The following is a 27,760-nucleotide window of genomic DNA, read 5'->3' as shown; positions in this document are numbered from 1 at the left end:
CTTTGTCTGTTGTTGATGGGATCTGGATCCCTAAACCCAGGCTCAGAGTGTGTTGTGGGAGAGCGCCTGGCCCTACCTATGGGTCTGCCCCGGGCTGTTCTAGTTCCCCAGGCCTCTTCAAGCGCAGCCTTTCGCTAGACTTCCGCGGGCTGGACCGCGGAAAAGTTTACCCTGCCGCTGCCTCCAGGCCAGAAGAGGCTGGGAAGTAATAAACCTAGTGGACTCAGATTTCATGGTTCTTTCACCTGCCCTAAAGCCGAAAGGTGCTTGGGGTCAGGGCGGTGGGGATGGTTGGGACTCCAAAACCACCTAGCACGGCTGTGAGGGTCGACTCCGCGAGCGCGCGCCGCTCTCCAGACTCGGAGTGGGCGGGGGTGGGGCCCTCTGGGGGCGGGGCCTGGGTAGCGGCCCTGTTTCCCGGGTGATGGCTGCGCGGAAGCGGCGGGGTTAGGGGTTAGGAACCAGGCCTCCGCCGCCTGGTTCCTGGGGCCGCGACCAGGAACCTCAGCCTGCGGGAGTCAGCCAGGAGCGAGGTAGGAAAGACAGCCCCGAGAGACCGGCGGCTCTGGACCAGGCAACTCCAGCCGTGGGGACTGGCGGCAGAACGGGGATGGGGCTTGGGAGAGGCCGGCCCGCGCGACAGCCTGCGGGCGTGGCCTGTGAGGCCAGGAAGGGGCGGGGAGTGAGCGGGCGTGCCGGTCCTGGGCAATGCGCGGTCTCCCAGTAACCCGGCCCTCCGACCTGATGTCTCTCAGGTCCAAGCCTGGGGCCGCGCATCGGACGGCGGCGGCCCGGCAGGCCATGTCTGAGGACTCCCCGTCGCTGTGGGAGCTGGTGGAGGAGCACGTTCCGCTCCCAGAGCAGCCCGAAGTAAAGAGAATTCTAGGGGAGACGGCAGTGGACCTGAGCCTGGAGCTGCGGGCAGAGGTGGGGCGTGGGAAGGTGGGCTCCACCTTGGCCTGTCCTACGACTCGGCTAATTTCCCCACCCCCTCCGGGTCCCTGACCCTGCCCGGTAACTCTCGAGGTCTGGTCTGATCTCACTGTCCGACCAACCTTCTCCAGTTTAACTCTGCCCTGCCCCTCACTCCCCAGGTCCCCTCAATCCCCTCACTTCCCTCCGCAGTCGCAAGGTGTCCCAGCTCTCTTTGCAGGTGGTGATGCTACGATCACTGCTCCGAGAGGCTCGATCCTCCCAAGCCCCTGGCTCCCGCCCCACCTTTCACCCTTCCTCCCTTCTGGCACCGCCGCCCCTTCTAAGAGATCTCGTGCGCCGGGAACTGCGGCAGCTGCTCCAAGGTCTCCGCCAGAAGGCCATCTGTGAGGGCAGGTGGGCGCCTCAGACCAGAACTCAAGTGGGCTAGCCCTGCATCTGACAGGGAGCCGGAGTCGCCTTTCCTTTGGTTCCCGGGAAGGAGCCCCTGAGTTTCCTTTGTACGCTCCTTCCGCAGGGACCAGACCCAGGCTTGGGCCCAGTATAGCCCCAGGATCCTGCGCTTTGCCTTGGAAGAGCCCAGGTGTGATTTGCCAGAACAGGAAATATTCCAGATGAGGGCTGGTGAATCCAGGTAAAGTGGTAGGAAAGGAGAGATCTGTCCCTGCTTGGCAGAGGGCCCCAGCAAACTGGCGGGTCCTGCCTGGCTGCATGGAGGAGCTCCTGGTCTGGGGCTGGACATTTCCACAGCCACTTGTGGTAGGAATTAGCCCATGAGGGCTGCAGAAGCCCAAGAGACACGTGTGAAGCCTGGGAGCTTGGTTTGAGCTGAGTCTTAGAGTCTGAGGAACAGACTTCCAGACAGATACAGCAAGAAGAGCTTTTCAGGAAGAGGAAACACCATATACAGACATGGGTGGAAGATTTCACCCAGTGGTCAGTTGTTCCTCAGGCTTTGAGAACAGGATTAAGGGCTGGACTGGAAAGGGCTAGGGGCTGAATGAGATAAATGAGCAGGAACACATTCTTAAGTGAACGGCAGCAACTTATTTCTAATTCTTACACATCCTTATGAAATGGGGGATGTCCCCATTTTGCAAATGAGGAAACTGAAACTCAGAAAGGATAACCGATTTGCCACACACACAGGGAAGCCACACACAGTGAAGGGTGGCAAAGCCCATTTACAAACCCAGGCTCCAGAACTCCTCTTTATATGGTATTATGTTGCCTTTGTGAGTAAAGACACAAAATTCTCTAGGAGAAATGGCTTTTGTGTACTGAAGGCCTGGAGTGAAACAACATGGGAAAGTAATGTTGACTTCATCTGCCAGCAGCTGTCCCAGAGACCTCAGCATCATCAAGGACCAACTGAATGTGTACAACATTGACCAGGTGGCCAGACACCTGCGGTGAGGCCCCTGAGTGTGTGCACTGGGGATGGAGAGCGGGAGGATGGGATGGGGGATGGACCGTAATACTCTGGGAGTATGGGAGAAAGGAGGCAGCACACCTGGCGGGGAGACCGGGAGAATAGGGCTGAGAAGTGGAAGGGGCAGGCTTTGCAGGGCTGGTGAGGTTGCTGCCAGGAAGTAGCCAAGAGCAGATGCCAGCAGGGGCTGTGTTCTGGGGACTTTTATCTTGAGAGGATGATGGAGAGGTAGACCACAGAAGAGTTTTTAAGCAGGGGAAGGGCTATGCTGTGGGGAAGAATGAAGGCAGGAGGACTTGCTGGCCCAGGGCACTTATGCAGAAGAGAGAATTGTGCCCGCTGGGGTGGGTGCTGGGAGGAAGGCAAGGAGAGGACACTTCTCGCCCCGGAAGAGGCTGGCAGGGGCTGCAAGGCTGTGCTGGGGTAGCGGAGGGAAAGGTGGGCTGAGAAAGGAGGGGCCTGGGAGGGCTCCTGGTAAGGCTGGAAGTTGGCATGTGTGGAGGGCGCAGCTGAGACCTGGGCCAGCGACGCTGCTGCTGGTGCCATGCTCCCCATGTCCCAGGGCCCTGCTGGAGGAGGAGTGTCGTATGTTGGAGAGGGAGATTCCCATCCTGCAGGTAAGCTGCAGCCCTGGGCCTCCTCGCCCCCAGAGCCTTTCTGCCATCTCTCACCTGGTGTGTGATACCCACATGCGTGTGTGTGTGTGTGTGTGTGTACGTGTACGTGCATGCAAAGGTTGTGTGAGTCCTGTGGCCGTTTCATCATGTATGCACACTTCCTAAGAGTGTGAATCCAGAAGCCCAAGGTTCTCATTGAGCCCCTAAATCCAAGGCCAGCACTTTTAGATTAGCCTGCTGGATTTGCCCTGGGTCTTTTGCAGCCTTCTCTGGGTCCAGGCCTGCCACCTACTGGCCAAACCTGGCTTCTCAGGGAGGCTGGCGTTACTCTGGGGGCGCCCTCAGGTGGTTGGGATGAGGAGCCCGCATGGGCTGGTTTCTGGGCTCTGCCCCAGGGATCTTGGCCTCTGCATCCTGCCCTGCCTTCCCCCCGCCCCCCCCCCCCGCCATCAGTTCGGGGCACTGAGCTGGCTTTTCCTGCAGCGCTGCCTGGAAGGGGAGTACACAGGGGCACCCCAGCCCTCCGAGGCAACCCTAGAGCCCACCCTGGCAGGTGAGGACCCTGAGCAGGCCCCTGTCCTTGCCCCACTCCTGTACACATCCCAGAAGAGCTGTGTCTCAGACAGACCTCTCCTCCAGAGCTAAAGGAACAGAAGGCAGCCATGCAACGGGCGCTGCAGTCACCTCCGAGGCCCTCCCCGGTCTCCCCCAGCCACAGGTAAACCAGAGCAGATGAACTGCTGGACGGGGTGGGCTAAGGGTCAGGCCATGGCCCCCTCACAGCTACTCCCTCCTGTCCAGGCAGTGGCCCTTGGGGTCCTCCAGCCAGGGTCTCAGACCCTTGCCTTGCCTCCGTGGGGCTGCTGGAGTTTGGACCAGGCCTCTCCAGTGCTGCCTGCCTGTTCCTCCTCCGGAGTGCTGCCCCAAGCCCCGAGGCCCGGCTGCCACCTGCCGCTGGGGGCGGAAGCTTCAGTGCAGCCCCAGGAAAAGGCCAATGTCCACTCCAATGTCTAGCTCAACACCCCAGACCCCAACCTGAAGGGTCAGTCAGGAAAGAGGCTTCAGCTTCTGCTGGCATTCGCCCCATCTGCTGCTGCCACCTCTCAGCTGCGGTGAGCCAGCCCACTTCAGATCTGGTCTTGGATCAGCCCTCAGCAGGATCCCGAGGCTGTCTGTCACCCCGCCCCCTCACCAGGTCTGACCATCATAGCCTTTGGCCTTTCTCCTCCCAGGCATCCCTCAAAGGCCTGGTGGGAAGAGGTCTCATCTCAGCCCTGACTCTTGTTCCCCTGGGGGAACCCAGATAAAGCACAGCAGCTGCTCAGAGACAGGAATAGAAATTTCATTAAAATCTATGGACTTTAAAATCCTAGTGGTGCACGGATGGGCAAGGTGGGCGGCGCACCGTTATTGCTACAGAGGATTAGAGGTGGCTCTTCTGGGGCTGTCACAGCACAGAGGGGCACAGAGGACAGACAAACGGACACTGCAGGGCTTGGGGGAAGGAGCTCTGGCTCCAGAGAGGAGGTGGGGCACATGGGCTGGGGCCATTTGGCACATTAACAAGGGCAGCCCAGTTTGGAAAGACTGGGCCTTTAGCCTGGTGGAGGAAGGGCAAGGGGGTGTCAGGTAGGGTCCCCTTCCCCAGGGCTCCGGGCTCCAACCTCCTGCTGAGCATCACCCACCCCTACCCGCCAGGAATGAGTGCTTTGGGCAGGCTGTGGGGTCATGGGCCTCTGCTGGCTGGCAGGAGATGCAGAAAGCCCAGAGCAGCCGAGTGAGGTGCAGGCAGGCCCGGAAGACGGATGGGGCCTGAGGCCAGGGGCAAGGGGTGGCAACCACAGATAAGACAGTTTTTACAAAAATAATTACACAGACAAATGGCTGGGCAGCACAGACTGACACGTAACACTGCACAGCCCCCTGGCCCCTTACCCTGTCCCCAGGAAGGAAGATCCAAATTGGCCTGGGTAGAGGCGGGGGTCTGCTCTGAGGGCAGGAACACTGGTCAGGAGGCTGAAGGCTCAAGGAAAGGGACAGGTAGGGGGCCCACCCAGAACCTCAGCTCAGGGCAAAATGTGAGGGCATCGGAGGCCACGTAAAGCCCCACAGGTCTCTGGGGACCTGGCCTGAGATTTCCCCCCCCTTCAAAGTGCTTTGGGCTCCCCCCAGCAACCCTCCCATTGCCCACACCCCCCAGCTGCCATCTTGGCATCCAAGGACCTGTAAACACTAGGGACACGAGCACGAATGACCGCGCTAGCAGTGGTGGCCAAGGTGACAGGAGCCACCCTGGCCAGGGCATTGTGGGGGCAGGCAGTGATACTTGTCCACTGCCTCCCCAGTCTCTGTGGTGGGAGCACAGGGCAGGGGTAGGGCACTCCCCCGGCAGCTGTGCTCATATCCGGGAGTCCTGCAGGCGGCTGGAGCCATTACTGCCCACCATGGGGATCTGGGCCTTGTCCGGGTGCAGCGGCTGGACCTCAAGCCCGTCTTCAGGAGATGGCGGAATGGTGGGGGCGTAGCGCCCAGTTCGGTTCTCCAGGAGGGCAGGGCCCCAGTCTCTGCTTGGCTTTGTGGCATTTTTCAAACGCTGCAGGAGAGGCAGAGGTGCGGGATACGGTCAGGCAGGGCTCATCAGAAGGGAACCCTTAAGCCCCATCCTTCCACCCACTCCTTTCACTTGGCTGCCCCCTGCTCTGACCCCTCACCTGGAGGAGTGTATCCCCTTCTGTGCGGCAGAGCTGGAACAAGGCGTAGAGTGGAATGCAAATGACAGAGGACAGAGCCATGAGGAAGCCGATGGCCACAGCCCAGCCTGGATACTGGTAGTGGTTGTAGGTGATTGGCTGGTACTGGATCACCGTGAAGATGAGAATGAACTGCAAAGAGGAAGGGATGGGAGCAGGGCATGAGTCCTGCCCAGCCCCACGCAGGTCTAGGGCCTCCTATCAGCACCCCTCCCCTTCCTCTCCCAAACCAGAAAGAGGCATTTGGGGGAGGGTAGGGGGGTGATGTCAACGTTTGGAAAGTGGAAGAAGTTGATGAAACCAGGGTAAGATTCCTGAACCAGCCAGGAAACCATGCAGCTGCTGTGGCCTCAGGAAGGCAGTCAGTTCTGCTCAAAGACTCGCAATGCCGCCCCACTGCCTACTGAAGTAAGGCCAAACCCTTGGCTTTTAGGGCTTTCTCCACCTCACATCAAGACCTCAGCTTATCTTTCTGGTCCCATTACCCTGTCTCAATGTCTGAGCTATACCCGGCATTTTCCACCCTCTTCATTTACTATGGAGAGTCCGCTGCATCACCCTCTGCCAAACCTTAGGCAAATGCCACCTCCTTCAAGAAGCCTCTACTGATTTCCCATCTCCTCCTCCTGAAAGGGCTTCAATGGCATTTTCTGTCTACCAAGCATTCTTAAAATGTTTCCTACAGTCCTGGGAGTTCTCAGGGTTGCATCAGTTCTGGGTCTCCAGTGTCCAGCACAGTGCCTGGCATAAGTTCATTTGCTGATCTGAACTGACTTATGCAGAGAGGTGGGAGTGATGGGGTAGAAGGAAGGGCAAAGTCCTGCCTGTCTCCAGCTGTGAAGACAGTGACAGACAGCTTCGGGAGGCTCCAAAGGCTAGAAATAGTGTGTGTCAGGCTGGGGATGCTCTTGGAAAGCGATGAAGGAGGTGGGAAATAAAGCCTGGCATTGTAGCAACAAAATACTAAAGGAAGCAGAAAGATGGGCAGGGGGATCATGGGCCATCCAGAGGGCCCAGGGAGTGGATGCTGCCTGCCAGGAGGGCCCAGCATCCACCCCCCCAAGCCTTCAGCTACATCCCGGAGCTCAGGCTCCTCCAGCCTTCCTCATGACCAAATTTGGGAGGACAAGACCCATATCCTGGAACACTGCACAGAGAGGTGCTTAGAACAAGTTCCCTGAATGCAACTAGATCCTGATCTAAGGTGTGGACAAATTCCTTATTTGAGCTCATAGAAGGATGGAGTCTGTTGAAAAAAAAAAAAAAAGCTTTTCAGAAATATAAAGAAGTAAAGCCCCCAAAGAAAACACAACATCCCAGAAACACGTGTCCACAGAGCCTGGAGTCCTCACCTTAGGGTGACTCCAGCCTGGCTTTCTGGGCACAGAGAGGGCCCTGCACACTGCCTCAGTCTCGTGGAGACACTGGACCCAGGCCCCTTCCTGCCTCCCGCCCTGCCTTGGCGGTGCCTCGGGGTCTCCCCGCAGGGCCGCAGCCTCCTGGGAGCGATGGAGGATGAGCTCCCCAGGGCAGGGCGTGGAGGGCACGGAGCTTGGCGGTGATGCGTGTCCTCCCCCGCCTCCCACCCTTCACAGGAGACTTCCGCTCCTCCTGTTTCAAAGCTGGGCCAGTGGCCAGAGCTGGTGCCTGTGCCAGGCTCGGGGAGATCCCACACCCCATGTGACGGAGGTCTTAGCCCTCAGGGGCCTCCTTTTCAGAAACAGGAGCCAAAGTGGAAATCTGCTGCTGAGCTCCCTGTGGCACAGAGGTGCGGGCGTGAGGGGGACATGACTCCAGACACTGCCCTGGCCACTGGGCTGACCCCTCTGTCACTCAGAGGTGGCCCTGCCCCTTCTCTGTGGCAGGACCGTTACACTATCAAACATTACCCTTTTGCCCCCCTCTTCTCACCCTGGGTGTAAAGGAGCAAAATTGGAGGGTTTTTAGTCCATGGACCAGCCCTCCTTCCTGCTTCTTTGTTCCTAGTGTAGCACTGGCCCAGCATGTGGGCTCCACTACCTGCTTCAGATGGTGGCTCTGCCTGTTATCAGCTGTGTAACTTTGGGTCAACTACTTAACATCTCTGTGCCTCAGTTTCCTCATCTGGAAAGTTGGGATAATGATACCTTGGAGAGCTGTATCGCATAAGTTAATGTACGGTTCCTGGCCATGGTGGGAATTCCCACCACCAATTTAGCTCCCTGATGGGAGTTTCCCAGGTGTTGAATATTGGTAGAAAGCCAGAATTCACCCTCCCAAGCCAGCCCATCCACTGCCTGGAAGGCTTATGAGGGTGCCCCGGATTCTGAGCAGACATCTGACTCGTACAACCTGCTTCTGGAACACTCACGCGTTCACACCACGTACCTTGAGCACTCCAAGCACCTCGGTTGTGAGGAATTGGAGACAGGAGCTCAGCAAAAGCTGACAGAGGCTGACACCAATATCAATTATGGTCCCTGAGGCTCCTCTGGGGACGCCAGGCAGGAATACCAGGGAGGGAGGGCTGGCTCTCAGCTGCTGCCAGCCTGCTTTCCCCTTCTGAGGCTGGGTACCTTATTCAGTCAAATACAGCGCCCTATGCTCCCTTTCTAACCCAAAGCCAGGGCCTGGGTGGTTCTGAGTCTCCAGACACCTGTCTGATTCTATGCAACCTTGCTTGGCCTCCTAATGGCCAGAGTTGTGGGTGCAGAGCCCCCATGGGGAGCTCTGGTCAGATGGATGGGCTCCTGCTCTCCCTTCGTTGGCCCCCAGGAGAAGGACACTGGCTGAGGGGCTGCAGGAGAAGGAAGGGACCAGCCAAGGAACTTACAAAGATGATAGCTGGGGAGACAAAGCGCCAGCAGATCTGGAAGAAGAGGGGTGGTGGGAATCCCAGCATCATTTGGATGTCCTGGAAGTAGTTCCGGTGCCCTGGAGAGAGGGAGGTCAGTGGCCCGGCAGGATGGTGTGGGCAGGCCCCAGGGCTGGGACATGGGAGGCCATGGACGCCTGGGTACTTACCGTAGATGTACATGATGGACACACACATGATGCAGGAAATGACGACCAAGGAGAAGCTGGCCGCATAGTTGTCCATCAGCAGCAGCCAGTAGATGCCTGCCTACGGGACAGTGGGCAGCTGAGTCGGGGGTGCCCAGAGCTAGGCAATCCCACCTATTATTCCCCGCCCCCACCCCCGGCAACTCCAGCCTAGCCTTTCCCTCGGTTCTTACCTGGCTGGTGAGGGGGATGCCCAGCAGGAAGCCAGCCACAGCCACGCCCAAGGTCACATAAGTTTTTTTCTGCAGGATCCACTCATTCCCTACCTCATCCACAATGGCCGTGACTAGCGTCTCTAGGAGGCAGAACTGCAGGATGAGGCCGTCAGAGCAGGGGCCTAAACTCAGCCCTGCCTCCTCCCTCCCCAAGCCACGGGCCCATGTCCCGCACCTCGTACCTGAGTGCCCAGCCCCAGCAAGATGAGCATGAAGAAGAACAGCAAGGACCAGAGTGGGGAGATGGGCAGCAGTGTGAGGGCCTCGGGGTATGCCACGAAGGCCAGGCCTGGGCCGTGGTCTGCCACACGGGACACGTCCACACCCAGGTGATTGGCCATGAAGCCCAAGATGGAGAAGATGACAAAGCCGGCATAGACGCTGGTGGCACAGTTAGTGATGCTGATGATGACGCTGTCCCTGATGGGGAGGAAAGCAGGTAGAGGGTTCAGGACACGCAGCTTACTTGCCTCTGCCTGATTAGGGCCAAGACACCTGGGAAAGTTCTAGGAACAAAGGTGCCTCCAATCTCCGTTCTGGTCTGCTCTGGGCCTCTTTAAGTGGGCCTGCAGTCTTGATTCCTCACAGACCCCTGTTACATTGCCGTCTCCACCCTCTCTCTCTCCATTCTCCAGTGACTGGGTCCAGACCCAGCGTTGCCAGGATCTCAAAGCTGTGAGTGGAAGGGAGGGCCCTGGTGGGCGGGGAGGCTGCACTGGATCTGGTGGGTCTGGGGAGCCAGGTCAGGCCGTAGGGCAGGGAACTGGAGCAGCCCCAGGGCTGGCAGGGAGAGTCTCACCGGTAGCAGTTGTTATGGAACTTGTTGTAGGAAGCCATGGTGATGAGGCCACCCCATGCACAGCCCAGCGAGTAGAAGATCTGGGAGGCGGCATCCCCCCACACCTGCGGGGAGGGATGGGCCGGCAAGGAACTTTGGTCAGAGACGGGCACCTCTCTGTCCCTCCCCGTCCCTTTGGGGTCACCCTCCATCCTCATCCCACCTTGGCCTCCAGGATCTTGTCCCACTGTGGGGTCACATAGTACATGATGCCGGTGAAGGCTCCTTCCAAGGTCACACCGCGGACAAACAGGATGGTCAGCACCACGTAGGGAAATGTGGCCGTAAAGTACACCACCTGGGTGTGAGAGGGGCTCCGCTAGACTCCTCTGGGCTCTTCCTGCCTCCCGACCTGATCTCCAATCACCACTGTCCCTCTGGTCCCTCTTCCTCTCCCCTATCCGTTCATCACCACCCCACCCCCTGCAACATAAAACCCACGGAGGAGGGGAGGCAGGATCTTTCAAGATGGGCACAGACCCTGCTGGGGGAGGGGTACTTACTTTCCCTGAAGACTTGACCCCTCGGATGAGGCAGAGGAAGACGACCACCCAGGAGACACCGAGGCAACCAAGGAGGGGCAGTCGCACCTCCCCGAAGTTTCCGATGTCATCTGACAGCTTTAGCACATAGAGCCTGGGGAAGGGGATAGCCTGTCACTGAAGGTCAGCACCACTGCCACCAGCAACAACTTCCCAAGGGCCAAGGCCCAGCCCAGCAGCTCCCACTTGCCTCATGAAGTCCCAGCAGGCGGCTCACGTAAGATAGGAGCCACTGTGAGGCTCCAGCCAGGCTGGCCCAGCCCCTTCTGCCTGCTGTCCCCTGGGGAGTCCATGGCTTGCAGCCTCTCCCAGGACCCTCAAGGGTGCCTGGAGGTCACACCCTGGGCCCGGGCCAGCCTCCTCAGCCCCTGGGATGTAGAAGTCTCCCGGTCCCTGCTCAGACCCGTCACAGGCTCTTGCTTCTGTTTTTCTCCCTTCAGGGATGCCCTCTCCTCCAGACTAGACACACCCTATCTGGTGTCACCTCCTCCAGGAAGTCTCCTGTGAGCTTTTCACTCACACTGGTTCTCCAACTCTGATGCACAGAGGGAGGCAGCGGAATGCTGAGTAAAGACTGGAAGCTCTAGAGGCCTAGACTTGAACCCAAATTCCTCCCCTACATATGCATGGCTCTATCTGGCCGATGCCAGGCCAGCTGTGCTCTTTCAATCAACTGGACATTTATGTGCCAGGCCCTTGCTAGACACTGGACATATAGACCTGGATCAGGCATTGTGGGCACTGCCAGGAGTGTTTCAATCCCAGGGAGGAGCACACTGGAAGCTTTCCTGGAAGAGGTGAGGCCAAGCCACAGTTTGAGGAATAGGGAGGAGATGGGTGAAGAGGAGTGGAAGCCCACACCAGGTAGAGGAACAGCAAGGCCTGGGTATGTCGGTAGCTCAGGAAGGCTGGAGGAGAAGGGGAAGGGGATGGAGAAGGATGAGGCTAGGAAGGGACCAGATCAAAAGAAGCTGCGGAACCGAGGCTGAGAAGTTTGGGTTTTATCCTGAGGGCAATGAAAAGCTTCTGAAGGGTTTTTATAAAAACATCCTCAGGGGCTCTCCTTGGCTCCAAACCTTGCAGCGGCTCCCATCTCCAACCATGGAAAAATCAAAGTCCTTACAGTGGCTCCAAGGCCCTGTGTGATCCATTACCCCCTACCTGTCATCTCTCTGATCTCCTCTCCTCCTACTCTCCCCCTTGCCCACTGCTCCAGCTGCACTGGGCTCCTTGTGGTTCCTTAATGTGCCAGGAATGCTCCCATCTCAGGGCCTATGCACATGCCATTCCCTGTCTGGAGTGCTTTTTCCCCAAATATCCATATGTCCACATGGGTGAGACCTGTGCAGTCACACAGGGCTCCATGCTTGAAGGGCCTTGTGTTTGGTTTAATGCCCTGCCATCACCATCTTGAAATTCTTAATACATTTAAACAAGGGGCCCCATATTTTCATTTTGCGCTGAGCCCCAGAAATGATGCTCTGGGCTTGTCAACGTGGCTTCCTTCCTCTCACTTCTTTCACGTCTTTACTCAGGTGTCCTCTCAGCAAAGGGGCCTTCTCTGGCTACTCTGATTAAAACTGCAGCCTTGGCCCCAGCACGCCTTTCCCCCTTCTTAGCTGTATTTTCCTCCACAGCATGTCTCCTTCCTTCATACTGTGCACTTTACTATTTCGTTTGTCATCTGTCTTCTATAAAGGCACGGGGTTTTATCTGTATCCCCCAGTGCCTAGCACAGTGCCTGACACACAGCAGTGTTCAGTAAATATTTGTTGAAGGAATGAAGGGATGAATGAACATCATGGAAAATGCATTGGGAAGTATAAAGAAGACACCCAGGAGGGGGACCAGTTTGGCTGTTGGAGTTATCCAGGTTAGAAGAGATGAGCAAGAGACAAGCTCTTGAGCCTCAGTTTCCTTATCTATAAAATGGGCATCATAACACTGATATAGGATAATCTGTAGATAGATTTAGGTAAATACAAGCTCTCTTCTTTCCCCTCTTTTAGCTCGGACCTCTCAGCATAGCTCATAGGCTGTCCTCTATCATTCTTAGCTATTTTTACATTGTTTTTTCCAAATCGGTTTTCAAACCTCATGATAATATGTTTAATATCTGGTGATGGGTTGCACTCTGGCCCCTCATGGGACAATGTTGCCAGGCCTGGGATTTGGTTTTTGGGTAGCCTGCTTGACTGTTAAACTGCAAGTGACTTTCCAGCCTCCTCTGCTTCCAATCTTCCTTGGGCCACCCTTCACATTGTGGCCTGCAGAGGGCGCTGTCCAACACATCCCTCTCCTGCACAACCTCGCCAGGTTCCTCCAACAGGCAACAGGGCCAGGCCCTGGGCTAGAACTTTCCAGGCTCTTAGTCCATGGGGCAACCAAAGGTAAAGGGAAGGAGACGTTCAGGAGCTGTGGAATCCGCAAGGAGAGACTCCTGGGACCCTGCATCAGGGCTTTCCTATCTTTTCCCCTTCATGGCATCCAGAAAAAATATTTTTAGCCCATAGGGGCAAATAGACAAGGTCACTCAAGCTGAAGACAGCTGGCCTGGGGATTCTGGGTGGCCCAGGCCTCACCTAACTGGCACACTTTTCGGGGCACATCAGGTTGGGAGGCTCTGCCTTCCAGAATAGCCACAGGGTCTTATTGCTACAGCTGAGAGGCACTTTACTTCAAGCACCAGCATTCAAAGTAAAGAAACCATTTCTAGCTCAAAAGACTTTTTTAAAACATTGTCTAATTATATATGTTCAACTGGTAGTATTTTTTATTATTTTTTATTGCAAGAGTCCAGCATTACAATATGAAAGTTTAAAGAGTTTAGAAGGCTAGCCTGGGAACTAAATAATTAACTCCACCTTTCTTTCTATGGCACCATAGTTAGTGTTTTGTTTTGGTTTTGGACCATGTGCTTTTGAGATCAAACAACTAACCGAAGAACTTTTGGAATTCCACATATTTACAAATTGCCCCTCCATGCATAACATCTCTGGAACTATCCTGCGTTATTTTTAAAATTTCCCTACCAGATAATAAATACCTTGAGAATGGGACACCCGGATGTATTTCATTGCATCTCCAGAAGTAATGATCCCTCTGCTTACTGAACACCTGTCACTGTTCTTAGTGCTTTATGCTGCATCATTTCATTTTTATCTTTACAAAAACAAGAATGGTGGTGACCACCACCATTGAATAGATGAATAGCTGAGACTTAGAGAGGTTTGGTAACCTCCCAAGGCCACACAGCTGGTAAGGGGCTGAACCGGGATTTGAGTGAGGGCTGTGGCTCCGGAGCTGCCCTGAGGACACCGGGAGAGGGGTGCTGGGATCCGAGCCCGCTGTGTCAGGTGTTCTGCTGTGGAGGTGAGAGGGCATGGTCTCACCAGCTTCGGACCTACTTGCAGGAATCAGACCAGCATGCTGAGGGCTGTAAAACTAGATTATGACAGGGTGGTGAGGGAGGGGAAGGCTGTGGGCCAGAAAGGTGAGCAGGAGGCACACGTGGGCTCAGAAATCCATCCTGAGAGTTTGCTCACTTTAAAGGAGTCACTTCATCTTTCTTTTGATTTGCTTTCCTCACTGGTAAAATGGGAATATTTTATAAAACCTGCAACGCTACCTAACAGGGTTGCTGTGGGTCTCAAATGAGATCTTGCAGCTGGAGAGCGTGGACCAAAAACACCTGCAGAGTATCATCGGCCTAATTCACACCAGGTACCAGGCACCAGGGGACATATATATCCCGACTCAGAATTCTGCCTAGATCCTTAGCCCCTGAGCATCAGTCTCTGAATCTGAAGAGGAGGGAGAAGATCACATAAGATAATACGCCTGGCATTAGTCGGGGGTGCTCGCCTCACATCCTTACCGAAGCTAGCCTTGGCAGCCTTCTCAAGGGTCACTTCCCCAGGCTCTCCAGAAGGGGGCAGCAGGGAGCCATCCTGCAAGGAAGGAGTCCTGCCTGGGACAGCGGCTAGTTTAGGGAGGCCTGGCACTAGCCCCAGCTGAGGAGTAGAGTTCAACTGGTCTCCGGATCCATGGCCAGTTTTCTTTGAGGGCGATTCCCCTCTGATTGCACTGGATAAAGTCTCCTGAGCTTTGTCCTGCGGTGGCCCCACCCTGGCAGATAGCCCCTGGGGTGAGAACTTCAGGAGCATCTCCAGGGTATGGGTGGGGCTTTGTGCTTCTGGGAGCTTCCAGAAGGTTCACCCCCTACTCTAGATCAAGTTGCCCAGTCCACATCATGCCTCAAATGCAGCAGAATACCTAACTGGGGAGTTACTTGCTTAATTCTCCCATTAGATGTACGCTCCATGAAGGTGGAGTCTGTGTGTCTTACTCTCTGCTCTGTGCCCCGCTGAGTGCAGTGCCTGGTACCTACTAGGTGCTCAGGACATGATCTGTCTAATGACTGAGTGACCGTGTCTGCCCAGAAGTAATTTTGTTCACCTCTTACTGGGAGGCAACAGCTCTGTTGTCTCCACCACAAGCCCTGAGGGTGGTGAACACATCTCAACCATCTCTGAATGCCTATAGCCCAGCTCAGAGGCTTGCACAGGGACGCTGGGCCCCTCAGGGTCTGAGGACTGGGCCTGGGCTTCTAGGACACTGACCTGCTAGGACTTCAGGTATCACTGGGGCCTTGGCCACTCACCTATGGCTCCCCATCAGATAGTGGGAACAGCTGGGCATGGGAAGCCCTACACCTTATGATGCTCTGGCCTCTTCTGTCCCCATACTCAGTGTCCCACCTGCCCCTGACTCCAGCTCCACTTTGCCACCTCTTGGCCTCAGCTCACCTGCTCACATCTTTCCTGATCTCCCCCTCTCCCTCCTCATCTCCCTCTCTCCCTCCTCTGGGAAGCCTTCTTGATCATCTGCTCTTGCCCCCATCCCCTCAGAACGACCACCACCCACTCTGTGCCCCCATCGCACACCTGCATACACCTGCATTGAGGCACCTGCCCCTCAGAGAGTTAGCTACTGATCTCGCCACTGGACTGTGAACTCCTGAGGGCAGGGGCTCTGGGCCACTCACACCCCATGGGCACACAGGGCCGGCAGTGTGGACGCCATAAATGTTGGTGGAGTGAATGAACGAGGCTGACTTCCGAGCCCACAAAGCCCTCTTCCCCTGAGTTCCCCAACAGGACATGGGGAATTTCCTCCAGGATGTCCTGCTGTGCCCTCACACCCACCCAGTTGGGACAAGATGTTCCAAACACCTCCAGTGGCGGCTTCAGCCAGCCCCAAGCCTCCACTTTCTGCCACTGCAGAGCATGGTGGTGCCAGGCTGTCTTTCCTAAGCACAGCTTGATGATGACAGCCCTGGGCCCAGGAAACTTCCATGGCTTCTTTTGTTCTGCAGCATTAAGTCTAAGCTTCATTCTTGTACGCCCTCCAAGAAGGCCAGTGCTCCCTCCCAGGCTACCTCCCGGCCCGTGAGTTCCCCACACACCTGTTACTCTCCTGTTACTTCCCTCGGGCTCGGAACCAGCCCCCGTTCATCTGGGAGCCCGAGCTTCTGCTCGTGCTGTTCTTCTCTCCAGGAAGCCATCCCCCTGCTCCCTGCCTGGCCTCTGCAGACCCCTGGACCCCTGCCTCCCTCACTGCTGCTCTGTAAGGACTCCCCAGCTCAATACCCCACCTCCCATCACTCTCTGATGCATCCACCTCCTTTCCTGAACTAGGCCACGAACTCCCAAAACCACTTCACGCACCTCTACCCTGCGCTGTTCCTGGCACCCTCCCTAGTCCGCAGACAGTTGCTGGATGGTGACAGAGAGGGCGAGGGGTTGGCACCAGGTGGCCCTCAGAAACACAGGTCCGATGGAGGCCTCACCTCCAGTACTCCTCGCTGGGGCTGGTCCGCTGGAGGCTGTGGTTGAGCACGTGGGAGAGGTTGCCAGGCAGGGCGGGATTCCGGGAGCCATTGGTGATGTTGGAGGCATCCAGGACGCCGGCGCAGTCGAGTGTGTTCCAGGGGTTATTGCAGTAGGTCCAGGGCAGCACGGGCGTCATGGACGAGAAGAAGTAGTAGAAGGCAATGCAGATGACTACGTTGTAATAGATGCCAATGTATGTAGACACCACCATCATGCCGTAGCCCACACCTGGGGGAGGAGAGGGGTGGGAGCAACCTCACATATCCAGCAGAAGAAGGTCAGGTTAATTCTGAAGGGCCTAAGGGATGGGCTTTCACAAAGGGACAGGTCAAGGCCATGGCAGGGGCAAGTTCAGGGTGGGGCGAAGGGATTTTGTGTATGGACGGATATGGTAGGAGGGGAGGGTGGAGGCCAAGTAAACATAGATCCCAGCATGTGTCCATGGCCTTGGCCATTGATGTGGGGCTTGGGGTCAGCACCAGGGTTCCGTAGGGGTTGGCAGTGTTTATACAGATGGGTGAGTCAGCATGGCCTGTGTGTGTGCATGGGCGTGTGTGTGTGCACGAGCACCCCACCCAGGCCTCACCTTTGAACATGGGGCTGATCCTCCAGACCCCAAGGCAGCCCTGACTTGCAAACTGGCCAAAGGACAGCTCCATGAAGAAGAGTGGGATCCCGCAGAAGATCAGCATGATGAAGTAGGGGAACATGAAGGCGCCTGGCGGGCAGGGAGAGGGCTGGCTCAGGCGCGGCTTTGGGGGATTCCGCCCTCTTCCTGCTCCGAACCCAACAGCAAAACGTGTGGGACTGGCCGGGCCCCCCCAGTGGGGTCCTATGCATCGAGTCAGAGCGTGGTCTGAGGCACACTGCTCGAGGTCTGTCTTTGAATTTGACAGAGGCTCCCAGGAAGTCTATTCTGAGCTGAACCCAGACCCTAGAGCCGCCATGTTTGGGTGGGATGTGATGGCTTAACCAAGCAATTCCACACGCGCTTGTCACTGGAAGCCTCAAATAGCCCTGAATCGTTTGTAGGGGGTAGAAGACAGGGAGCTTTGGGAGGATGGGGTGCTTTTCTCCACCTCTCCTCACCTCAGTGAGCAGGTGGCCAGGGTCAGGGGGTGGTCTGTGCCTTAGGTAAAGGGTCCCTAAGCCAGGGATGGGGGCAAAGGAGATCAGGGCCAGAGAGGCCAGCCTATCAGGAGTGAGGTCTGTGCCAGGGAGGGGGCACTGGGCCCTGGTGGGTGGGCTCTGTCCATGCGGGTGGCCCCGGCCCTGTGCCCCCTGGGTACCTCCCCCGTTGCGATAGCAGAGGTATGGGAAGCGCCAGACATTGCCCAGGCCCACGGCATAGCCCACGCTCGTCAGCACAAACTCGATCTGGTTGCCCCAGTTGCCCCGTTTGAGGTTCTGGTCCCTCTTGGTGGCCTCGCTGGGCACAGCACCATTCTGTTGGGACAGGAGAGAAGCTACCATCAGCAAGGCATTTGCGCTCAGTGCCTGACCCTTTGGGCCTCCCCCAGCGGGGACACCAAGGACCCTCCAAGCCCCCATCACCACCCTGGGCCTCCCCTCTGCTGGCAGGAGCTACAGGCAGGCCTGGCAGAGGAAGGGAGAGGGGAGGAACAGCTCGGCTGCCAGAGGGCACAAATGGGGCCTCCCTCCCCAGCCCCTCAGCACCCCGTGTCAGGGGTGCCAGCCCACCTGAGGAGCTGTTGCCAACATCTGAGAGGTGGGACACTGAGAGGGAGCTGGAGTTGACAACCCCCAGCCCCAGCCCCTCCAAAGCCTCCCTTCTGCCCTCTGGGTGAGGATCTGGGAGCAGCTGAGCCTCATACCAAGCAGCCAAGTCGGGCTGGGCACAAAGGGGCCTGTGTCCAGACAGCTCCCCCTCACCCGCCACCACCACATCACCAGGCTGAGCACGCTGCCCACAGCAGGCGGCTGCGGGGGAGGGGAGGCTGGACCCCTCCCCCAACTGAAGGCTTTTTCCTGGGGGCACAGGGTGGGCTGAGCTGTGGGGTGGGGGAAGGGAGGAGCAACTGAACTGGGCCAGACCTGGGGATGGCATTCTGGGACTCAGGATGAGAGGGGCCAAGGGAGCCATCTATACTGCCCACGACTGGGGAGGGGGCCCTGGGGAAGCTGACCTGGGCTGGGGGGTGCTGGCCAGGAGTTGGGGGAGGAGACCGGAGTTGGAGGCACCACGCCAGACTTGGAGGACAGACTCTGCTAGGGGAAACAGAGGGAGTGACTCCGGAAAAGGGTCTCTAAGCTGAGAGGCGGTGGGCTGCTAAGGGGGGGAGCTGGTCAGGAGGGGCTGATGAGGGGGTCTGCCTGGAGGGAAGGATGCCCGACTGGCCCTGGGGAGCTGGGGGCTGGGCTGAGTGGCCGGAGGCCCCACTGAGGACCCTAACTCCAAGGTTGGAACTAATCCAGTAAGTCTCTGTAAGTGTGAGCACCCCCTCCCCCATATCATGTCCCTCCACCCCCTCCCAGGTGAGTGGGAAATCAAACCAGGGACCAGGAGTCACCAATAGAGAACCACAGGGGGTCCTTGAGTGGCACAGACAGCCTCCCAGACATGGGCTGTTCTCCCTGGAGGACACCCAGCATCAGAGACCCAGCAGCATGGCCTCTGGGGGATGGCACGGTGGTGATGCTGACCCTCAGCTGGAAAGAGACATATTCAAGGACAACAGGCACGCTGGCCGATAAACAGAGGGGCCTGGTGCTTTGACATGCTGTCGGACCCTGACACTGACTGACAAAAAAGAGGGGAGGAATGGCTTCATGGGGCCCTCGGCCTTCCGGAAAGGCCCACTGGGGAAGGCAGACACAGGAGACCCCAACATACACCACTTGCTCCCACAGTGGGCATATATGGGGGACCCCTCTGGGCTTGCACACCACATGGGTGCTGCAGCACAGACACCCTTGTCCTGCACACCCCATCCAGGATGGACCCTGGAGACACTGAGCCTCACACCCTCCTGGGAGGTTTGGGGGCACAGGAGCAGGAACTGTGGCATTTTCGTTCTCTTCAAGGAGCACCCAGAGCCAGCTGGCAGAGGCTGCACATGCACTTGTGCGGCCACAGGGGTTTACTAGCACCTACTGTGTACCGGGCCCTGTCCCCAGCTCCGAGAATTCAGCAGGGAACAAAACACTCCCCTGCCCACTCAGAGCTAGTGGGGAAGTAAGCCATCAATGAGATAAGCAAATACATAATTTTTATGTGCAACTTCAACGTGACCACAAAGGGGAATTTCTCAAGTCACAAGAGCATGGAAGGATGACAAGGGGTAGGGGTGGGGGTGGGGGCAGGGTGAGGTCACAGAAGGTCTCCCTGATGAAGGTACTTGAAGGCCACCTTGGCTCTGGGAGAGGGTGGCTCATGGTCTGAGTGTGACAGGTCCCTACAGAATCCTGCCTAAGCCTGTCACCACCTCCCAGGGCATTTTTTCAGAGGGTGTGAGGCTTGCCTAGGGTAGTTTATCCATTCCCAAACAAATCCCAGCCAAATAGGGCTCCTATATGTTGATCCTACAATAACAGTTTTATTCTGTCCAAGGCTTGTTTACTTAGGGGCACAATGGGGGATTGTGGCGGCTGCAGAGTACGTGGGTGGGGTCACGAAGCAGCGGTCACAGCTGTAAAGAGACAACTGAGGGTCCAGGATGGCCTCATGGGCAGGGCAAGGGCAAGGCCTCTTACAGAAATCGAGGTCCCCAAAGCTTGAAGTTCAAGGACTCTTTCCTGGCCCTAGACCTGCAACCAAGTGCAGCGGCACCAGAGCTGAACCTCTGAGTCCAGCTCCTTCCCTGGCATGGAGGGGACAGGAAGGGTGGTGATGCCCCCAGCCACGGCCACAGGTGGCCACCTGACTGTGCCCTCCAGAGCCAGTGGCCGCTTCATAAACAAGCAGCACACCAGTTTGAACTTGCTGGCTGTGACCCAGGAGGAACTGGGAGTTGGGGGTTGGGCTGAGGCAGGAAATTACCAACAACACTAGGGGTCTGCAGCACAGAAGGAGTTGAAATGATGCCCTGCAAGTGGTGTGAGGAGCTCCCAGCAGAAGCAGCACCATCTGCCGCTCCCCGGCCCCGCCATACGTTGTGCAGGAGCTGCAGATAGGATGCTGCCGTGGAAGCCTGGTCCACAGGTCTCTGACTTCAGTTTCAGTGCCATCTATGTTCAGACAGCCTGGCTGGTGACAGAAGAAGCCCACCTTCCTGCAAGTACACTGGAAAGAAGGGTCCCTCCGGGGGTCCTGAGGGCTCTAGTGCCCTTGCTCCTCCAGCCCCACCTTGGGGGACCTCCTTCCACTTCCTTCCTGGGCAGCGATGCCCATATCTGGCGAGTTGGGCAATGCTGTACCACTGTCTTTCCTCCTTGCATAATCTTCCCTATTCTAAGCCTCCTATTTTCTTGATCCACTGGGTGGATGGTATGTCACTGATATTAACTGTCCCTGCAGAGGTTGTCAGGTCTGAGGTGTCCACTAAAGAATCTCTTTGTGCTCATGGTTTGACCCAGACTGGTGGCCTGTCTGCCTAACCCAGCTCAGCCCTGCCGACTGGCCAGGCTCCAGGCTTCTCCTGCCCATCACCCATCTCCCACTGTCCGCTCCTTGCCACTCTCCCAACCGCCCTCCCTCGCTCACACCTGGCAGGAGTGAATTAAATCCTAGTGGCCTGATATCCCTCTAGGTTGTCCTTCCTCTTCAGGTCCCTGGGTAGCGCCCACCCTCACCTCTGACTCGCCCACCATGGGCCTGGTGGATGGTCTCCAGGATGCGGACTGCCCTGTGCCCCAGCTTCTTCCCCAGGCTGGGCAGAATGCAGGCTATGAGATATTCCTTCCGTAGCTGAGGGGGTGGGCTAGCTGATCATCCTCCATGTAGCCCACCATGCACAGACATACACACAGAAGACCCTCAAGGCCCCTGCCCTTAGAAGCGGTCCTGCAGGTAGCAGTGTCTAACCCTGCACAAGGATGTCACAACCTGTCTTGGGTTCACAACCTCTCACCCCCATCCTTACCTCGAGGGGTGAGCCACACTGAGCAGTCACTTACATAAGTCCTTTATATATTCGCTGCTCTGAGGGAGCTCCTGGAATTAAGCCTGTTCAGCTCTGATGGCAGAATCCAGATGTCCCCCTGCACCTTGGGCTTGACCCTGCGCTGGGGGTTAGAACCCTAGCCTTCCAGAACCTCCTCTCCCAGTGCCCTGGGCAAGTCACTTCCACTCTTGGCGTTCAGCGTCCTTACCTATAAAATCAGGGGCTAGACCAGACAACCTCAATAGATCGCTTACTATTCTGTAGCTCCTCGTGGCCTGGAATTTGCTATTTCGGACTCTCCCCTGTATTTTCCATTAGTTCTCACTAGTTTTCTAAACAACTTTGAAAAAAAAAAGATGTTATTGCTTTCTTTCTGATTATAAAAGCATTATAAGCTTATCATTAAAAAAAATTGGAACTACAGCTAAGTGTAAAGAGGAAACAATGCTGTCGAGCCTGCTCCCAGAGGCCACGGGCACCAACACCACCACGGGGCCGCCCCTCCTTTTTGGGCCCAGACTCAGAGACAGCCCAGGTTTCTACCCTGGGTGATGCCTGTGCTCCAGCTCCCGGCTCCCGCCCTGCCAGAGCAGTGTCCATTGGATATTTCTGTGAAGTGTGAGCTCCCTCCTCTGCTCTCGGCAGACACTCAGGACTCCTGGAGTTGCGCTGGTTGGGCGGGCCCCGCTGGGACTCAGCAGGCTTCTTGTCCAGGACTCTGCAGCCCCAGGGTTTGCTCAAGGGATGAAGTCCCATCCAAGACAAACTTTGCGGAGGAGAACAGGCAAGACCCTACATCCCAGACTGACCTTGAGCCAAATTCAGATCACTGGCAACTTTCTCTGAGCCCCAGTGGGGAATTCAGGCAGAATAGCTATGACAGTAAATTGTGGCTGCTGCCTCAGGAGACCCCGTGACCTCCTCACACCCCTCGGTTCCTGTTTCCCCAACTTCTCTCCCCTTAGTGCAGTCAGTCCCAGGGGGCACCTGCCCTGCAATGACAGAGCCTCCCATCTTTCAACTGGCCTCGTTTATCCAGACATGGGAAAGAGCCAAGGGCTGGGGCTGGAGGAGCAGGAGCATGGGAAAGTCTATCCCAGGCCCGGGCAGTCTGCAGGGGCTATTAGTACCTGTTGCCTCAAGAAAAGCCTCAGAGCACCTGTCAGGAGGAGGTGAGAGAGGCAAGGACATCCCCTGTGCTGTTTCGTCCCAGAGCCCTGATTGGCAGAGAGTGACCCGCCAGTACTGTGGGCAGCAGACAGAAGATGCACCCCAGGGATGCCAGGCTCCACTCCAGGCCCTGGGAGCAGTGATGGGGCCATTGGGTGGGCTCTGGTCTTTGCCCTGGAGAAGCCCAGCAGCCCTGCCCTACACTGTGGCAGCCTTGAGCAGTCTCTGCCCCAGTCGGCTGGCAGCTGGTTGGCACTCTGGGAAGTAACTTTGGTTTCTGACCCCGGCAGTCCTGAGGGTGGAGGACAGCCCTGCATAATGCTTCTCCCAAACCCAACTCACATCTCCCTGGAGGACATTCCTTCTCTTCCCTCCTGAAGGTCAAGTCAGGATGCCCTACAGGGAAGGAAGGTGGCTTTTCCAGTCCCCTCACCCTTGCTGCCATCTGTCCCACTGTGCCTGACATCCCTGCCCATCCCTGGCTTCCAGGGATGAGAGCACACCACTGCCCACCTAACCTGGGCCCTTGCCCTGGATACTGGTGAATGTTCCGTGGGGTCTCTCTCCTCCCAGCCAAACTCTTGCCACATCCCCTTCCCCCACCCTCACTACCAAGTCCATGTACCAAGTCCCCCTGCCCCCTCACCCACTCTCCCCATAGGAGTAACTGCCGTGGTACAGACAATGGGGCTGTATTGATTAGTACAATTCCTGGGCACCTCCGGCTCGTCTCCCCGGGAGCTAGGACAATGCAGCTTTGATACACAGAGCAGATTCTCAGCAGGTCCTTGGGCTGGGGGAACCCTCACACCCCCATTCTCCTCCCCCGTGCCCCCACCACACAGCTAACTCTTCCTGCTCCTTTGCACAGTTGCAACTTTCTGGGTCACTTTGGCTGGTGTCTGTCTCGCTGGCTGGCTGTGCCTGCCCCTCCCTGGCACAGACCACTCAGCCCCTCTCCCCACCCCCAGCCCAGCCTCCCAGCCTGCCTGGCACCAGGGAGAGGGGCTCGACCTTCTGGAAGGTGACTGACCTGTTCTGGGGAGGAGGGGGCCACAGGTCCCTGAGCCGCGGCCATCCCAGGGTGAGCGCTTGGAGCGGAGCGTGTGTGCGTGTCTCCTCCGCTCATTCACACCTCTGCCAGCTCCAGGCGACACTGACGCATCCCCTGCCTCTTCCACTGCCGGCTGGGCAGCATCAATTACTTTCACCTCATCTCCTCCCGAAGCTCTGCCTCCCCCCTCCTCTGGCCCTCCCCCTCCGGCCAGTCCCCCTGCAGCCCAGCGCGGGTGCTCCACGGCTAGAGCGAGGCGTGGGGTTTGTTGTGTTTCTCCCTTGTTCCCAGCAAGTTATTGGAACAAAAAACACACACACACACTCGCAACCACAGGGTGAGGCAGAGCGGGTACAGCAGAGAGAGAGAGAGGGCGGCTCACTCCCAACCTAGAACAGGGTCTGGGGCCCAGATGCTTCTGAGCACACAGGCCTGGCACTTGGTGGGCTCCTGGTAGGGTGACTGGGTGCCACTTGGGACTCGAGATAGTGGAGGGGCAGGAAGAAGGGGGGCGCAGCCCACAGGGCACTACCAGAGAATCTCAGACTTCCTAGAGTGCTGCAGACTGGGGGATAAGGGGCCCTGGAGTAATCCCCTGGGAGCTAGGGACCCCCAACCAGCCAAGATGATGGAGCGTCCCCATTGGAGAATGTGACTGACCGTGCAAAAATACTCTGACCCCCATGAACTGCACTGTCACCTGTCTGAAGAAAGATGGCCTTAGCCAAGAGCTACCACAGAGTCCAAAGTGGAGCTGCAGAAGACAGACCCTTGGGGATATGTATTGTGATGCTCAGAACCTGAGGTGTTCACTCTAGGAGTGTGTGCTGAATGGGTACAGGCTAGCACATGACTGGGGTGGGACATCACTCAGACCCACCCAGTCCCTCTTCTCTGAGGCCACACTCACTGGTCAGTCTCCAGCTGATGCCCAGGAAGGTGGGCATGAATATTCTGGTCCAGGAAAGGCACAACTGATAAGTTGGAAACTGGTAAGTTGGCCAAGGGGCTGGTACGTGGTAGGATCTCAGTAAACACCTGTCAGATGGAAGGACATACGAATTCTGCTGTAAAAGAGCTTTCCATGAGTTTGGTAAGTGTGGTGACCCCAATGGGAACATGGCAAGGTGACTTTAAATGGAAAAAAAAGGGCAAAGGCCTTAGAGTCAGACAGGCCAAGGGTCAAACCCCAGCTCCTGCCTAAGGAGATCAATCGATCTATTGCTCTATCTATCTATCTATCTATCTATCTATCTATCTATCTATCTATCTCCTTAGGCAAGTCATTTAACTTGTCTGGTCTTAGTTTCTTCATCTCTAAAATGGGGATAGTATCCACTCATCATCAAAGCTAGTGAGCATTATAATAATAGTATTAGATAATACATATTAAGTGCTTACTATGAGCCAGATGCCGTCCTAAACACTTTTTATATGCAGTAACTCATTGAATTTTCCCAATAGCTCCTTGAGGTAGATGTGTTATTAAGCCCATCTAGGGGGAGAAGAGGGGGGCTGACTTTGGCTCAAGTAAGTCTCCTCAGAATGGCCTCAGACCCCAGTGACTGAGCTGCTCCCTGGCCAGCCTCATGCAGCCGGGTACCCAGACACGCTCTGCTGACTTCTTGCGAGCCCAGACTGAGGGCCAAGGCCCTGGCTAGGCCACTGGCTCCAGGAAGGCCCAGTCACCCATGATGCCCAAATGCTCACTTCCACCCAGGGTGGGCTCTGGGCTTGGCTGCCCTGGCCTGGGCTGGGTGCCCAGAACAGGCAGCCCTGGCTGGACAGCTTTCTCTGGCTCTGGCCACGGGGACAGGAGGCGGCAGCAGCCCAGCTGGGTCCTGGCCGTAATGAGGCCTCATTAGTGGGATCCAGCTGCTCCAGCCCCACTCAGGGAGGCCGACTCCCCCCAACCCCGCTTCTGACTTTTCTTAATAAGAGTGGGCATCCTTCCAGAGGGCTAAGGAGTCTAGGGGCTTTGTTGTGCCCTGTGACTCTGAGGGAAAGTCTTGCTGAGCCAGGGCTGAGAAGTGCTTGGGGTGGCAGGGCTGCAGGGAAGCCGTGTGAAGGGAGGTGAGGGCACAGGGCTGAGTAGATGGGCTCCAGGAAGCCTGGGGATGGGAGGGAGACCAAGGGAAATGGAGGGCAGGTCCTGGGTCCAGAGAGGAAGCCTGAGGAAGGTTAGGCCTTTTCCTCTGAATCTAGAAAGTGTCCATTTCATTGGGAGGTGGGGGTTGCACATCTAGGATCACCTAGGATCATCTAGTTGATTATCTAAGTCACTGCTCAGGGTGTCCCGGCTAAGAGAGCTCCTCCTCTGTGCCAGTCCCTGAGCTAGGAGAAGACCCACTGTCAAACCCATGCTAGGAAAGCACCCACTGTGTGTCAGCCCCATGCCAGTGAGCCCCTGTGGTGTGCTAGGTCCTGCACTAGACCAGTGCCCCATGCATGCCGAATTCTGTGCCAGGCGAGGACCCATTATATGCCTAACCCTGAGCAGAGTGAGCACCTACTGTGCGCCTGGTACTCCACTAAGGGAGTGCCCAGTGTGTGCCATGTCTATACTAGCTGAGCACTTATCACATGCTGGGACTCATGCTAGGTGAGTGCCTAGTGACAGACAGACCCTCTACCAAGGGAGGGCCCAGCGTGTGCCAAGCCCTGTGCTCGGTGAGCTCCCAATATGTGTCAAGCCTGTACCAGTTGGGCACTTCCCACATGCCAGGACTTGGGCTGAATGAGTACGCACTGTGCACCAAGTCCTATGATGGACACTGCAAACAAGAAGTATCCAAACCTTCTCATCAGAGCATAACAGAACAGGTCAGGGTGGGGCAGCCCCAGGTGGTCTGAGGTGCTTGCAAAGCCTTCCAGGAAGAGGCACCCAGGGCCCTAGTGACTCTGCTCTTATTCAACACGAGGCTTCCCTGAGGTAGAAGCAACTGGTGCCCTCAAAGATATGAGGACAGGCCAGTGAGGCTCACCAAGGCCTTTCTGCCCAAGAGGCTGTACGAGGGAGGAGTGGGCACAGGGGAGGGGACTGAGTCAGCCAACTTGTGGACTTGGTGTGAGGCCATGGAGTTCAAACTGACCCAGTGGGGCTCTCCTATCCTGGGATCTTCTCCTCCAGCTCCCTGTCCTCTGAGCCCTAAGCAGCCCAGACCCACATGTGTACAGAGTCACTAGGTCTCCATGAAAGAACCACTCCCACCTCCCACCCCCTGGTGCCCCCAAGCATCCCAGCTGCTCCCAGGCTTGGAGGCACCCTGGCCAGCTGGGTTCTTGCACAGCCCTGTCCTAGGAGCTGCTGAGGCGTGAGGGAGGCAGCTGAGCTGGCCTGGCAGAGACCATCTGGGCTGGGAGTGGGGAGAGGGACACGTGCAGCAGGCATGTGGGCCTGGGCACGTGCTGGGAAGTGGTTTGCCCTCCACAGGGCACTGGCCGCATGAAGAGCCCAGCGGAAGCTCCAAGGATGACATAGGGCGTCTGTGGACACTGAAGAGACCCATGTCTCACACCCCAAACCTGGGGCAAAGGGGGATGGACGTGAGGACCCAATGGCAGGGGCCACCTGCCCACTCCCAGCATACCAGGGCACAAATGGAAATAGAATCCTTAGACCTGGGATAGTCCAAGTGCCACTGGCTTACATGCATGGCCCTCAGCACCCTCTATCCTGCCCCAACATGGCATTCAGAGAAGAAGCATCCTTAGTCATTTGCCCTTAGGGGACCACAGGCACCTAACAAAGTCCGGATTCAGCTGCCTAGGTTAACTAGGGGAGTTGGCCCTCCTCAGAAGCTGTATCCTAGAGACAAACACTGAATGGAGGCAGCTTTGGTTCCAAACTGAAGCCCAAGAATAGCGTAGCCCAAGGTCATCAGCAGAGCTGAGAAAAAGGCAGGAATAGAATCTCGAGCAACCACTGGGGGTGCCCAGGGGACATGCTACGAGCCTCAGTCACAGCAGTGGCGGGCAGAAGTCAAAGAGCAGAGGGCATGGAGGAAACCAAGACCCAGCTATCTTTAGGCACATCCTGGTGCTGGGAACGGGCGTCCCAAGCCAGCATTCCCTTCCACAAAGCGACTGGCCTGCTGGCTGGCTGAACCCAGGGTCTAGGAAGCTCAGCTCCAGCAGGGATTCTGGGACATTGTGATTCATGCTCCCTAAACTGCCCACGTGGTTCCCCCATCTCTCCTGCCTGCAGGCT

The 27,760-nt window shown here is 56.9% G+C and overlaps 2 protein-coding genes across 15 annotated transcripts in view; one reads left to right on the top strand and one right to left on the bottom strand.

The window, feature by feature from the left end:
- Positions 1 to 411: 411 nt before the first annotated feature.
- On the top strand, positions 412 to 4,349 carry CCDC24 (coiled-coil domain containing 24). Of its 11 annotated transcripts, none has more exons than XM_031684156.2 (9): positions 412 to 533; positions 756 to 927; positions 1,154 to 1,329; positions 1,451 to 1,567; positions 2,268 to 2,345; positions 2,928 to 2,982; positions 3,466 to 3,535; positions 3,622 to 3,700; positions 3,788 to 4,349. In XM_031684156.2, the coding sequence occupies exons 2-9, from the start codon at positions 802 to 804 to the stop codon at positions 4,287 to 4,289; spliced, it is 1,203 nt and encodes a 400-aa protein (XP_031540016.1). In that variant the 5' UTR covers positions 412 to 533; positions 756 to 801; the 3' UTR covers positions 4,290 to 4,349. The 11 variants fall into 11 exon arrangements, with proteins under 11 accessions (XP_031540016.1, XP_072830685.1, XP_072830687.1 ...); XM_072974584.1 differs by having other exon boundaries at positions 2,868 to 2,982; XM_072974586.1 differs by having other exon boundaries at positions 1,142 to 1,329; positions 2,271 to 2,345.
- SLC6A9 (solute carrier family 6 member 9) overlaps positions 4,305 to 27,760 on the bottom strand; it is a 30,708-nt gene continuing 7,252 nt past the window's right edge. The window contains exons 1-15 of one of the 4 annotated variants that reach the window (XM_006200380.4): positions 23,493 to 23,689; positions 18,431 to 18,528; positions 17,821 to 17,827; positions 17,553 to 17,729; positions 16,850 to 16,981; positions 16,221 to 16,491; positions 10,331 to 10,463; positions 9,991 to 10,125; positions 9,789 to 9,892; positions 9,172 to 9,409; positions 8,948 to 9,082; positions 8,736 to 8,835; positions 8,545 to 8,645; positions 5,694 to 5,864; positions 4,305 to 5,575 (exon numbers count right to left, since the gene is read on the bottom strand). In XM_006200380.4, the coding sequence (XP_006200442.1) occupies positions 5,381 to 5,575; positions 5,694 to 5,864; positions 8,545 to 8,645; positions 8,736 to 8,835; positions 8,948 to 9,082; positions 9,172 to 9,409; positions 9,789 to 9,892; positions 9,991 to 10,125; positions 10,331 to 10,463; positions 16,221 to 16,491; positions 16,850 to 16,981; positions 17,553 to 17,729; positions 17,821 to 17,827; positions 18,431 to 18,528; positions 23,493 to 23,625 (2,130 nt within the window). In that variant the 5' untranslated portion in view covers positions 23,626 to 23,689 and the 3' untranslated portion in view covers positions 4,305 to 5,380. Of the gene's footprint in view, positions 5,576 to 5,693; positions 5,865 to 8,544; positions 8,646 to 8,735; positions 8,836 to 8,947; positions 9,083 to 9,171; positions 9,410 to 9,788; positions 9,893 to 9,990; positions 10,126 to 10,330; positions 10,464 to 16,220; positions 16,492 to 16,849; positions 16,982 to 17,552; positions 17,730 to 17,820; positions 17,828 to 18,406; positions 18,529 to 23,492; positions 23,690 to 24,460; positions 24,589 to 27,760 lie in introns of those variants that run through there. The other 3 variants (XM_072974581.1, XM_006200381.4, XM_006200384.3) reach the window with 3 other exon arrangements.

Source organism: Vicugna pacos, chromosome 13, assembly GCF_048564905.1.
Source record: "Vicugna pacos chromosome 13, VicPac4, whole genome shotgun sequence".
Taxonomy (NCBI): domain Eukaryota; kingdom Metazoa; phylum Chordata; class Mammalia; order Artiodactyla; family Camelidae; genus Vicugna; species Vicugna pacos.
The sequence above is the reverse complement of the archived record's forward strand: the minus strand, read 5'-3'. Positions and strand labels throughout refer to the sequence as shown.

Coding starts and splice junctions, on each gene's coding strand:
- CCDC24 (XM_072974582.1), top strand. CDS start 802: ATGTCTGAGGACTCCCCGTCGCTGTGGGAGCTGGTGGAGGAGCACGTT. Junction 1,330..1,450: donor AAGGCCATCTGTGAGGGCAG/GTGGGCGCCTCA, acceptor CTCCTTCCGCAG/GGACCAGACCCAGGCTTGGG. Junction 2,983..3,465: donor GGGAGATTCCCATCCTGCAG/GTAAGCTGCAGC, acceptor CTTTTCCTGCAG/CGCTGCCTGGAAGGGGAGTA.